Genomic DNA, 13,433 nt, shown 5'->3' on the forward strand with positions numbered 1-13,433 from the left:
GCCTTGCGTGCAGAATATTCCAGGATCCTTTCCTGGCATTTCTAGTTAAAATTGATTCAGTTAGCAGGTGATGGGAAGACCTCTGCCTGAGAACCTGGAGAGCCACTGCCAGTCAGAGCAGATCATACTGGGCTAGATGGACAATGAGACTGACAGGGTATAAGATATGTTCCCCTGCTTGTGTGGAACTTAGTTATTGAGCCTAATTACATCTAATTGGATTGGCAGTGTCCTGTAAATCATCATTTTTAAAAATGTGTAAGATCAACAGCCAACAATAGCATTATAACGGTATGGTTCGTGATCATCTTAACATTGAGCCTAAGTTTCTAATTCAGTTTCTATTTATTTAGTGTCCCACTTCAGTAAAGCTAGCAAACTTTATATAATAATCCTCACATTGCACAGATGCAGTATGCTTTATAAATCTGGAACAGTGAGCATGCTCTTGAATTGTGCCTTTAAAACTAGAGGGGAGGGGGAAATCCTGTGGCTCTCCAAATGTTGCTGAACTATAGCTGCCATCATCCCTGATCATTGGTCATGCTGGCTGGGGCTAATGGGCTGGAGTTCCAGCAACATCTGGGGGGGGGCACATGATCCCCATTCCTGCACTATGCTATTCCTAACACTGAGAATTGGACTAGTTGGACAGGTTGGTGATTACAGTACTGATATTTCCATATCATAATGGTACCTAGATGACTAATTTCTTTGACAGAAATGTTATTTCTGTGGAAAGGAATTACTCTGTATTTTGCTACGCTGAAGATAAATATTGTAATAATCTCTGAACATACTGCTTCATAAATGAGAACTGTGGAGTTTACTTCATTTTCCTTCTTTCAGCCTGGGTGAGGCAGTTCAGCATATACATTTTTTCCGTATGAATGTTACTAGGTTTCAACCTAAATCACAAGACTAAAATGTGTATTTCAGGAACCAGGACATTGTGCTGACTTCCATCCAAGTGGAACAGTGGTAGCAATTGGAACACACTCAGGAAGGTAATTGTTTTTGTGCTTCTGTTCAGGTGAAGCAAGTGCAAATATTATCTCTTCAGAAATGGTACTGGTGGTTTGTTTATTCGATATCATGAATGCCCTGAACTAAGCCACTAATATACAAACAATACGAGGCTGGTGTACTCCAGATAGAGATTTTGTCTGTTCATATTTTCATCCTTTGTTTTTTCACGATAGTAAAATAAAAACTTGTTTTGGAGTAATAAGGAAGACTCCTTAGATCAGGTGTTCTCCCCAGTAAGGAGGACTCAGTTTTTGCTGAAGACCTAGAGGACTCAATTTGGCTTTCTGTAGGGTGGAGGAACTGAACACTGGGGTTGTTGGAAGAACAGAATTGAGACAAAGAACCCCCAGATACATTATAATGCATTCCAATTCAAATTTTATCAAGAAGGGGCCATGAAACTTGCAGAAGAACTATATATGCTGTCTCCTACCTTGTTTCAGCCCTCCAGGCATTTATCATGCTTGCTCTGCAAGTATGCATTCAGATTGCCAAACATCCATCAACTGCTTAACAATTGAGTCATCAATCCTACAGGGCCAAGTGCAAGAGATTTTTCCATGAAAACCAGCAAAACCCCAAGACTTGTGATTTCGTTACTGCTTTGCTTTTTTCATTTTCTTCTACGAGTCAAAAATATCAGTCTTTAGTTTACAGCCAAGCCCAACATTTCATGGCCTGCTACAACTTTACTGGGCTAGTTTACCATCTGCTTGTTGCCTACGTATTCACTTGGAAATGAGAGATCCTTAAGGGATGTATATTTTCCCCAAAGTGAAACCCAGCTGTAGTAATAAAAGCTCCAACGGCTTGCATGTGAACTGCTGGATTTTTGCATACAGGAAATTTGTTTCATGGATACATGGTCTGTATTAGCAGACACCTTCCATGCATGTATTAAGTAAATGAAAGAGCTCTCGTCTTCATTAAAAGTAAGAGCTTTGGAAGTGTAGATTGTCTCATGTGTGGACAATGCCAAACTCCTAGCTGGAGCTTTGTAAGTTATAACAGGACTCATCCAGGTCTCTAAGCGACTTCTGGTTTTCTTTTTAAATGAAGTAACGACCTGCTGCTGTTAATCTGTTATACTTTTATCCCACCCAGTTCTTTAAAAAGATTCCCGTTCCGTGCCCGGTACCTGCCGGGCAAAGGGGCGTGTTTGCGGCTGCTGCCGAAGCCAGGCCGCCATCAAGGGTGTGTCCGTGCGCACGTGGCGCGCCAGCGCGCCGTCGTGACGCACAGTAAGGAGGCGGGGCAGCTGAAGGCCATTTAAGGCCACTCCACCAGCCTCCCGCCCTCCTTTGAATTTTGGCGGCGGAGGCCTTGTGGCGGCGGCTGCTGCGCGCCGCGGGGAGCCTTCCGGCCGCGGCGGGCCCTTTGGCCTCCCGCCCTCCTTTGAATTTTGGCGGCGGAGGCCTTGTGGCGGCGGCTGCTGCGCGCCGCGGGGAGCCTTCCGGCCGCGGCGGGCCCTTTGGTGCGCTGGCCTAGCGGGGGCAGCGGCGGCAGCGGGACGCGAGGGGCCTTCGGGCCGCGGCGAGGCTCGGGAGGCCTTCCGGCCACGGCGAGGCCTTTGATGGGCCGGCCTCGCGGCTGCGACGAGGCACATGGGGACTTCCAGCGGCGGCGAGGCACGGGAGGACTTTCAGCCGCGGTGAGGCCTCTGATGGGCCGGCCTTGCGGCTGCGACGAGACGCGTGAGGACTTTCAGCCGCAGCGGGGCACGGGTGGCTTTCCAGTTACAGTTTCAGTTTCAGTTACCCCTGAGGAAGAATCTTTAATTCAGAACATGTCAGGCCTAAACAAACTGCACTGCTATGGGGCCACCTTTGATGCTCTTCTGCTCTCTCCTGTTTCTTTCCTTCAAACTATCACCTTCTGATTCCATCATTTATCATAGAAATAATGTTTGGGATTAAGGGAAACACAACAACCTACTTCTAGTTAAATAGTACCCTAGACTTTCTATCATAAACCTGGAATATGTGGAGTAGGGGGAGAGACAATGTTTAAAATTTAATTCTATGCTGATAGTAAAAGAGAGATTGAAAGGCCAAATATGTCTTGCAACCCAGGGCATGTGTGTCTGTGTTTTAAGTATGCAGAGAGAAATGTTTACTTTAGCTGAAGGTGAATCACAGTCAGCATTTTTATGGATTAAATATAATTTGAAAAGAACAGTAGGGGAAAAGGTTATTTTAAGGATTTTCTATTTAAACTAAACAAAATATTTATGCAGGCAGGCTTCTGTGCAGAACATAGAGGCAAGTATTCAGGGAGAGCTCCTGTCTGTTTCTCTAAGCATAGTAATGCAGCAGGTAAAGGGATGATGCATAGACGAAGAGCTGTCTCTCTACTCTTCTATGTATTTAGGTCCAGTTCCACACTTTATGTGGCAATTGACATTGCCGCTTGCTCACTACATGTCTCTCACAATGCTGTAATGGGTGGCAAACCTCCAGTTAGGGCCAGGAGATACTTCTATTGGGGTCCCCTTCCCATTACAGAAAGCAAAATAGGAATAGACTCCTTTTCTTGATACTGAAGTGTATTTTTAGTTTAAACTAAATGTTACTTTTCAGTTACCAATTACCTAGAGAGGTAGTGGGCTATCTGACACTGGGGGCATTCCAGGGGCAGCTGGAGAGGGGATGCTTTTATTAAGGGATGTACTGAGAAGGCCATCCCACTTCCTCACTGTTTTGCAAACCAGGAAAGTTCAGAGAAGGGGTTAGTCAATTAGGGAGAACTTGAGATGAGAGGGCCCCCCCAAAAATTGCCTGCACTCCCACACCCTCCTGCTGCCTGTGGCCGCCACTTCTTTTGCAGAATAACCTAGAAAGATGCTCTGTCATAACGTAGCGGCCATTTGGATTGGAGCAATGCAATGTAATTACAAAGAGCAGAGGCTTTTTGATGAGGGTGGGGGGCAGCTGGAGACAGAAAGGAGGCTGCAGGAGCCAGTAGGGACCCCCAGTTAGTGCTGCAACCTCACCTCCAAAACTACTTCAACTCCAAATGCAAAGGGAACTCATCCCCCCCTTTTTTCACTGTCAAGCTTCTCCCCCCCCCAAATACGTTCTTCAAAACCCAGGTAAAAATATATGAACCTTTCCATCAGTTAAGTCCCATAAACCTCTGTCCTAAGACCCATTTAATCTGTGGTATTCTGAGTAAACACACATAGGATTCTGCTGTATGTGTGCAATCACATGCCCCCTTCCGGGGGAAGAAGTAACGATACACTCGGGGATTTTCTCATAAGTAAGTATGCATAGAATTGGTCCAATTCATATTTCTCTGAGTAAATTATTTAAACATAATGGAATTAATCACGTGCAGGCTGCACATTTGCTTGCATCTTCTCTTTAGCTAGTTTACAAACTGGTCTGTAGATAAGGTGCCCACCTTTTTTACAGGCCTCTAGTCCTGTGCTTTTAAGAGTCATTTGATCTGCAGACATTAGAAGATGACATTGCTTAACTCCATGCCATCTAATAACTGCTGAATACGAACCTGCTATTAAAGGCACAACAACAAGCCAGAAGGATATGTGGGGCCAGGGCCCCCCAAAGGAGTGGGAAGCAGCCCCCAGCAGAGGCTGCTTGAGAAAAGTGTCCCTTCCCAGCTACGCTCGAGGGCTATGGACCTTGCTTGCAGACTGCCCAGTTATGGGGAGACTCATTTTATGATGTGGTTTTTCTTTATTATGCGGTTTTCCGGATCCTATGGACGCACTGGTCCAGGGGACAATTGATGAAGACATACAGTTGGGCAGGGTTATTGGCCCCTTCCCATCATCCCCTACCTCTGCTCTCTCAGTGCCCCCCCCCGTATAGTGCCCAAAGTGGCAGTGGGCAAAGTCTACCTGATTCACCATCCGTCATACAAGTGGGGTCAGTCAGTGATGGCTTCATACCAGATAGTCTATGCACAGTGCACTACACTTCATTCAATATAGTGCGCACCTGTGGCAGAGATGCCTTATGGGCAAGTGTGGCAGCTAATCTGCCTGCGTTGCCAGCTGTTACACATGGTGGATTTTGAGCTGCTGAGTTTTGCTTTTTAGGTCAACTATGCAGCAGAGCATTACCTATGGGCTGCTGTATTCTTGCATGGAGCACTTCAGCCCCTTCTTGGAAGGGACAGCCAGGAGACGAGAGGCCCCAGAAGCGGTGGGGCACTATTTTCATGATGTCCAGTTCTCGGGTAGGGCAGACTTTGGGTGCATGTTAGCGCTTGATGGCACAGTTTATAGCGTAGCGATGAACTGGGGAGTTCTTTTGGCAGCTGGGGAAGTGGAGGATCCTGCCCCAGTGTTCACCTTCCAGGGTATTAAAATCGACTTTTGGACCCAGGGCTGTAGGCTGCCTGGGAAAAGCTTGAATTGTTGCAGATCAAGATCCTGAAGTTTTCAGGGGCTGGGAAAGTGTTTGCTTTCTGCCCTTCAGGTATTGGGGGCCTTCTGCGGTGGGGTTTATAGTGCCATAACAGGGATTTCACAGCCTTACCACAGGTTCAGGGTTTTGGCTGCCTTATGCGCCAACCTGCGGTGTGGCCCCCTCCGTTCCTGCAGTGCGTCAATGGTGTTTCAGTTAGAGGAAGGACCGACTCTGCTAGTCCCATACCGCATACTGGGAGATGGAGGAGGGGAGTCAGAGATGGTCAGGGCAGGAGGGGATTCCTGGGAGTTGGGGGATGGCAGGGGCTATGCAAAGCGTGGCCTATTCCTAGGAATCACGTCCTGGAATTCATCACAGATGGTAGGAGTAAAGCTTGTCTGCCAGTGTGTCGCAAGGTAGGCTTGCAGGGGGCCTTTAGGACCATTCACATGTCTTGGGATATGTCATGTGCTGGCCAGCTGGCCCATGCACACCCCCATACCCCTTATCCTCACCCTCCATGTTCACCTGACCCGCCAGGGATTGTTGATCAGGGAGGTGCCCTGTGACCATCATGCTTCAAAGCTCAGCGGTTACATGTAGCACCCCTCACACTTAATTTTGGAGCCTTCCGGATGGGGGGTGGGGGTGTTTGGGGCCAGGTCAGACTTCCCTTCGAGCCATCCTGGGGTCCAAGGTTTGTTTCCAGGCAGACCAGGGGTACAAGAGTCATTCCACATTATTTTACCCTCCCCTGGACTGGACACTTCCCCATGACGGCGACATAGTGTTTTTGGCCGGAAGCTATAGGCCTGGTTGCCTGATATTCAGGGGGAGCGATCTTCCCTCATAAAGTTTCGGTCTAGTGTCGCGATGCCTGGGAGCGGACCCATGGGGGTTTGAGGGCCATGCCCCTCCGGAATTGGGGTTGCCTACCTGGCAGTGGAATTGCCTACCTGGGACGGTCTATTTGGTTTTGTATATGCAGGTGCAGGCCGTTAGGAGGTGGAAGTAGGGGGCGCATGGAATACATTCACCGCAGGGGCGAGTCTGAAGGTCTGGGACCCAACTGTTCACGATTGTTTCTGTTTTTGGCAGGTTGCTGGACGGGGATGGAGCAGACGCGCAGTCTACTCTGCAGCCATGGCATGAGCTCATAGGCTGGCCTTGGGGCCGCAAACGCACATTGGTTCACAGCTGGGCCTCTGATGGTGGGCCATGGTTTGGTGACTGGGTCGACAGAGTATGCGCTGGAATGGTCTCCTACCCATGTCGTTCCAGCAGGTTCTGGGCAGAAGGTTACTGAAGGGCAAGACATGTGAGAACATGCAGTTGAGGCCACAATAGCCTCTGGTCGTCTGCTATGGTCAGACAGGAAGGGCAAGGCCCTCAGTGGCAGGCATGTGAGGACATGCAGCTGAGGCCTTGGTAGCCTCGGGTCGTCTGCTGTGGTCAGACATGGAGGGCAAGGCCCTCAGTGGCAGGCATGTGAGGACATGCAGTTGAGGCCACGGTAGCCTTGGGTCGTCTGCTGTGGTCAGACATGGAGGGCAAGGCCCTCAGTGGCAGGCATGTGAGGACATGCAGTCGAGGCCTCGGTAGCCTTGGGTTGTCTGCTGTGGTCGGACATGGAGGGCAAGGCACTCAGTGGCAGACATGCTTGGACATGCAGTTCGGGAGGCAACGATGCCATCCTCCTGAGGGACCTGCAGAGGGGTCTGCATGAGATTCTTATCGGGTGTGGGGTAAAGGGAGACTAAGCAGAGGCTTGTCCCCCTTTTGTGGCAAAGAAGTGCGGGAAAAGGTTTAAAGGGAAAGGGCAGCTAGGTGACACCTTTAGGCACCTTTGGGGGCGATTGGCGGTCCGGGGGCCTGCAGCTCAGGGCTATACGGCCCGGGGGGCAGAACACGGGCCGCCTTTGGGGCCAACGTGCCTCATCCGCTCGGAGTTTCACGGCTCCGGGGGGCGGTGATGCGGGTTGGACCCCCTACACATCTTCTGGGTGTGGCCTGAGCTGGGGGTCTGGCACAGGGCAGCCCCGGGCTCAGGCAAGGTTTGATCGCCCTATGGCTGCAAGCAGGCTTTGCCTGGATCATCAGAATGCTCCCGCACTTGATTTCCCCTCTGCAGGTTCATTATTCCAATTGATTCCGTTTAATAAAGTGGCCCATGATTTAACCCAATGAATGGTGTTTGTGTTTTATTTCGGCAATAGGCCGCAATCCCGTTCCGTGCCCGGTACCTGCCGGGCAAAGGGGCGTGTTTGCGGCTGCTGCCGAAGCCAGGCCGCCATCAAGGGTGTGTCCGTGCGCACGTGGCGCGCCAGCGCGCCGTCGTGACGCACAGTAAGGAGGCGGGGCAGCTGAAGGCCATTTAAGGCCACTCCACCAGCCTCCCGCCCTCCTTTGAATTTTGGCGGCGCCCGCCCGACCCTCCCTCTACTGCAGTGTGATTCATTTGGTCGCTACGGGGCCGACTAGGAATTTTTGGCCTGCCTGCCTCGCTTTGCTGGCAGGTTTCTTTTGCCTACTCCACACTGTGGTTGGGGGGACGGGTCAAGGGTTAGCACGGGTGCCTTTGGGGTTAATAGGCTGATTGGTGTGTTTTTAGCTTCAATATGTCAACGGTCACTTGTGGCAAAGAAGTGCGGGAAAAGGTTTAAAGGGAAAGGGCAGCTAGGTGACACCTTTAGGCACCTTTGGGGGCGATTGGCGGTCCGGGGGCCTGCAGCTCAGGGCTATACGGCCCGGGGGGCAGAACACGGGCCGCCTTTGGGGCCAACGTGCCTCATCCGCTCGGAGTTTCACGGCTCCGGGGGGCGGTGATGCGGGTTGGACCCCCTACACATCTTCTGGGTGTGGCCTGAGCTGGGGGTCTGGCACAGGGCAGCCCCGGGCTCAGGCAAGGTTTGATCGCCCTATGGCTGCAAGCAGGCTTTGCCTGGATCATCAGAATGCTCCCGCACTTGATTTCCCCTCTGCAGGTTCATTATTCCAATTGATTCCGTTTAATAAAGTGGCCCATGATTTAACCCAATGAATGGTGTTTGTGTTTTATTTCGGCAATAGGCCGCAATCATGACAACACAGGGAGACATTCACACACTATTCATGAAAAATAATTTGCAAACAAGAATGCCTCAGGTAATCTTGTCTTAACACCCCATTTCGCTCTCTGCTTGATTATTATGGGGGAAAGTAGCTGCTGCTTTCTCTATCTGATTAAAATGAATTACCTGGCAGTTTTGTAGTCCAGCTAAGATGGCTGCTGCTATGCCAGAAATTATGCCAGTATAACTAGTTAATATTCTATGCTGCCCTCCAGTGACACGAAACACAGTATCAATAAAAAGAAAATAACTTCATACATCAATGGCAACATCCCCATAGAGTGTCTAGCAAGCTCACCACCACCCAGCAGTCAGGTTTGTCCTGATTATGCTTCCACATTACCCACGCTTGGTAGGTACTAACCCAACATGATGCAGTGTTGGGAACAACATACCCTTTGAATATACTGTCTGACTAGCAGCAAATTCCAAACAATTTATGTGTTTGGGGTAAAGATAATGGATCTACTCTCACATGGACACAAGAACCCATATCTTACATATGTGTTCAGGGAGTATCTATCACTTTGGGAATCATACTTGAAGATCCACTATGATTGGCTGTAATGGGCACGATTACTTTAGAAAGACCAAATATTGTCTTGCTTGCTTGGGGGAATTGGCAAGAATCAACAGACGCCACTATAAATTAATATAAAATGTTTATGGTGGACAGTAATAGCTTTGCAGCTTGAAGCAATAATACAGAAATATAAAACAGCAAGATGGTTAGTCATCACAAGCTGTCAAAGGCTGATCAAACCCACAATTCCTTTTGCACAGTAGCTTGTGCATTTGGCTAGACTGCCAGAGGCAAAGCAGTAGGTCGGCTTCACCCAAACCTCATTACTGGATATTCTTTGAAACCAAAGTGACACAGTGATGAATCAGATTCTAATATTCTAGAGCAGATACTGCAAAATGCAAAAAGTTGCATTGAATGCAACCAGACAATCAAGATCTCACCTTAATAAGCCTTACGCACCTATATGCAGATACTTCGCACCTTCCTTTGTGCAACCAGCAAAGCAAACAAGAAGCCACAGTTAACCATAATCTTCCTCTTTTATCTACATTGGGAAACTATGGTTAACAGATTCCAACCAAGCCTGAATATGAAGCCATGGTGTAAAAGCTGGCTTCCAGAATCCTAGCTTGTTTGAAAGCCATTAACCATAGTTCCTAGTTCAAATTTATCATGAAAACAGCAGTTCTTGGCTTGCTCTGTCATGCATGTGAAGAGAAGAGTGAAGCATTTGTGTGCAGGTACCTGAAGCTTCCACATAACTTGAATGCCTGAACCAGACCACTGCTTTTACAAAGCAACATCCTTCCGAAACCAATGACTTCTCATGGGTACACTAATAACTATGCTCAGCTTCTTAGCCCATAAAGGTTATGTTGTTCATTTGATTGATGAATACAGATCTGTAATGCATTGTTTTGTATGAATAGATTTGTGAAGGCCCTGTAGGTTCTGGACTGGGCTGTTGTTGTTTTCCTAACTCATTTAAAATTCGTAGTATTAGCTTGTCATTCATCGCAATTCATAGAATCAATTTTAGCACACTTTTCCTGATACCCGCTATTATATTCCATTTTGATTAAGCTCACCTTGTAATATTTGCTGCGTTACTCCAAGAGAATAAGATTAAAATAGATGGCAACTTTTGTGTGCTTTGTTAAAGTGTTAGCACCATGCCTACTTTCAATCTCTCAGGATTTAACATGGATACCGGAAGAAAACGCTAGTAAGTTGGGTGGCTTTTAAAAAAAACAACTTTGAATGTTATTCAACACAGAGCAGCAGGCTCAAACATGCCGTTCATGCAGCTGCAGTACAAAATTGGCTGTAGGTGAAACCCACATTTTTGTGTTGCCTCCCCGTGATATTATTGAAAGTGGTTTCTATTGCTGTCCAACAAAAACATTTCAGCCATTTTTTCCACTGGTTCTATCCATCTTGCACACAGCGTATTCACAAGCTGTGGTGGTATGCTGGGCTGCTTCATGTTTTATGTCTTTCATGTGGTCCCTTAACCACAAATTGGGTTTAAGCCATTTGGAATAGGCCATTTTCCAGATATCTGGTTTTACAACTTGGGATTTTTCTGAAAATAATGAGGGATGACTTCTTACTGAGAACTTAACTATGAGCACTCTTGCTTATGATGGGAATTTTAAAATGTCAAGATAGATTTTGTTTTGCAGTCCATGTTTTTAATTTTGTATACAATATTTATAGTGTGTCCGGTGGTAGCTTAGGTAAATGGACCCAGCTGTCTCTCTCTCTGGCGTAAGAAAAAAAGGCAGCATCCTTACAAACTGCAATTACAATGTCCAACGTTGGTGATCTTTACTTTAGCGAAGCCCAGTGCATGCAAACTAGTGCGCACAACTTGTTTGTGGACAGCACATCAGCAGCAGCTCTAGTTTAATGTCTCCTTGGCCCAACACCAGCTCCATGATAGAGGTAGCTTTCTGGTAATGGAGATGGAAGTTCTGTGGACCACAGCAACTCCTACCCTCCATCCTCACAGTCTGCACTGATGCCAACACCAAATATCTGGGCAGGCACAGCTAAGTCAGATCAACTCCTCCCACCACACCCACCCAGGTTTTGTTAATGTGTGCCAGAGCGGCACCCCCATCCATGATCAAGTCATGTCTAACCAAGGTCTTATTATGTACCAATCCGGTGTTAAACAGCACACACAGGCCAGTGAGCACACAAATGAGCAATCAGGAATCTGACCATGGGAGGGGTGGGAGCAAGGAAGAAGCAGGTGTAGATAACCTTGCCCTTGCCTTGCATGGCAACTTATCACCTATTCAGGGCCAAATCTCCCTCTGCCTATGGTCACTGAAATTGGAGTGGTATCACACGTGTCCCTCATTCCCAAAGCACCTCCTAAACAAACAATATAAACTATTTTTCACAAAGAATGCATTTTTCAGCATTGCATGTCACTTGGGGTCCATTGTCAAATGGGTTTGATCATAGCTTTTTAAAATTTGAAAGTATCTTTTCCTAGAATATTTCCCTTCTACTTCTCCTTTACAGGTGGTTTGTTCTGGATGCCGAAACCAGAGATTTGGTTTCAATACATACAGATGGCAATGAGCAGCTCTCAGTGATGCGCTACACAGTAGGTAGGGAGAACCGCAGTGAATTTACAGTGTTTGCATCCTTCTAAACATGAGTTTTAGTTTCTCCTTTAAAAAGGTGCTTTACAGTACCACTACATAGCTCTTAGCATGACTTTAACACCCATGTCAAATTATATTCCAGCATTAACAAAATAGGTCATTTGTAAAACAGGTGAAGAAATTAAGAATTTCACTTGTACTTTGGCTGCACCCGATTCAACAATACTGTTTGCCAGCCTGTCTCCATGAATAGCAGGCTAAATAAAGCGTTTAGAGATGTGAATTCAGATGGAAAAAATAACAAACCAGGTATGAGCAGGGCTACAACAATAGGATGATTTCTTATGGAGTTATAGTGCCTCTGGCTCAGGCATGTAGAACAACTGCTGAATGGATCTAGGCCTCAGCACTCCAATAATCTTTGCACATTATTAAGTTGTTTATGCTCTTAATATTTTCAGGAGTCTGATATCTTGAGCTCTGATTTAACATACCTGCCAATTTCTGTACTGCTGTTGTAACAGCTTGGCAGCTTAAATAATTAATGGCAGCTTTTTTTCCCAAGGAGGCAAAGCAGTCCTTATTAGTTACCATTTCCTGCTTGTTGTAAGATATATTAGGGGAAAGAAGAACCAATGGGAGTTTTTGCTATGCTGTTTTCATGCCAGATGCATCATTGATTTGCCAGGCATGCAATGACATGGCAGGGCATTTGTTTCAAGCCTGATCTCCGACAGCTCGTTCATGTTCAGGTCCTCATCTGCAGCTCTGCTTCCTACTGAGGGTAGCCTGTGCAGGAGATCTTTCATGTTCCATTGGAAGGCAGAAGTTCCTTATCTTAAAACAAGTAGTATCCCATGTCATGGTGTGCCAAGCAAGGAAGGCTACATTTCTAGGGAAGGTTATACTAGAGCTCCATGCTCTACATAACCTGCATGTATTAGTGCACAACATTGTGACTGTAAGGTTTTAGCTAGGATTCTCTTTGGGAGACAGCCAACATCAGAGTAACAGTCTGTCCTCCTTCATCTCCTCCTTTTTCCAAGTCTGACAAATTGACAGTTGACACTGACTTTCATTCCTTCTGTGTGCATCAGCTTATGGTGTAATGGAAATAATTATCATTTGCAGACACTTCAGAGGACTCTTGTCATGTTTCAGGCCCCTAACACAGCTAATTGTGCTTAAATTAAGACATTTAAATGGACAAATATTTTCATGATCCTGTTTAGAATTCACAGTTAATGCAGATTTTTCTTAACCTGAATACAAAGAAGAAGAAAATGCCTACATCCTACAGATATGCTAGTGCTACTCTAAGAGCCTTTCTACATGTTTCTTTTTTTTTGTGCAACAAATAATTTTTTTAAATTGTTTAGTAAATCTATACCTTACCTTTCCAATGTTTTTGGGTAGCTTACAAAAATCAACGTAAAACCTAAACATTGCAATAAATAACAAACAAAAACCATACCAGTGCAATAATACTTGAACAGCATAGCAGTAGATTTTGGAGTTGTTGTTTCTAAAGCCAGGTCTTCATTGGATAACCAGGCTTAAACTAGTAGGGAAGGGTCAGTATATCTCTGACTATGGGTGAGCAAATTCACATGTTGCACTGCAGCAAATCCTGGTTTACCATGAAACATACACTCTGTGGCTTTGTAACCAGCCCTGACTCTCTGATGAATTTATCTGCCACTTAGATATTTTTAGTTGTATGCTTAAAAACAGTCATGTATGAAGTAACTCTTTAAAAACAAAG

At 46.5% G+C, this 13,433-nt stretch overlaps 1 protein-coding gene across 5 annotated transcripts in view; it reads left to right on the top strand.

Moving 5' to 3' along the window:
- Window positions 1–13,433, top strand: part of EML4 (EMAP like 4) — a 246,461-nt gene that overhangs the window by 208,706 nt on the left and 24,322 nt on the right. For all 5 annotated transcript variants that reach the window (XM_061625362.1, XM_061625360.1, XM_061625361.1 and 2 more), the window contains 2 exons: window positions 940–1,007; window positions 11,583–11,671. In XM_061625362.1, the coding sequence (XP_061481346.1) occupies window positions 940–1,007; window positions 11,583–11,671 (157 nt within the window). The remainder of the gene's footprint in view (window positions 1–939; window positions 1,008–11,582; window positions 11,672–13,433) is intronic.

Source organism: Rhineura floridana, chromosome 4 (genome assembly GCF_030035675.1).
Source record: "Rhineura floridana isolate rRhiFlo1 chromosome 4, rRhiFlo1.hap2, whole genome shotgun sequence".
NCBI classification, from domain to species: domain Eukaryota; kingdom Metazoa; phylum Chordata; class Lepidosauria; order Squamata; family Rhineuridae; genus Rhineura; species Rhineura floridana.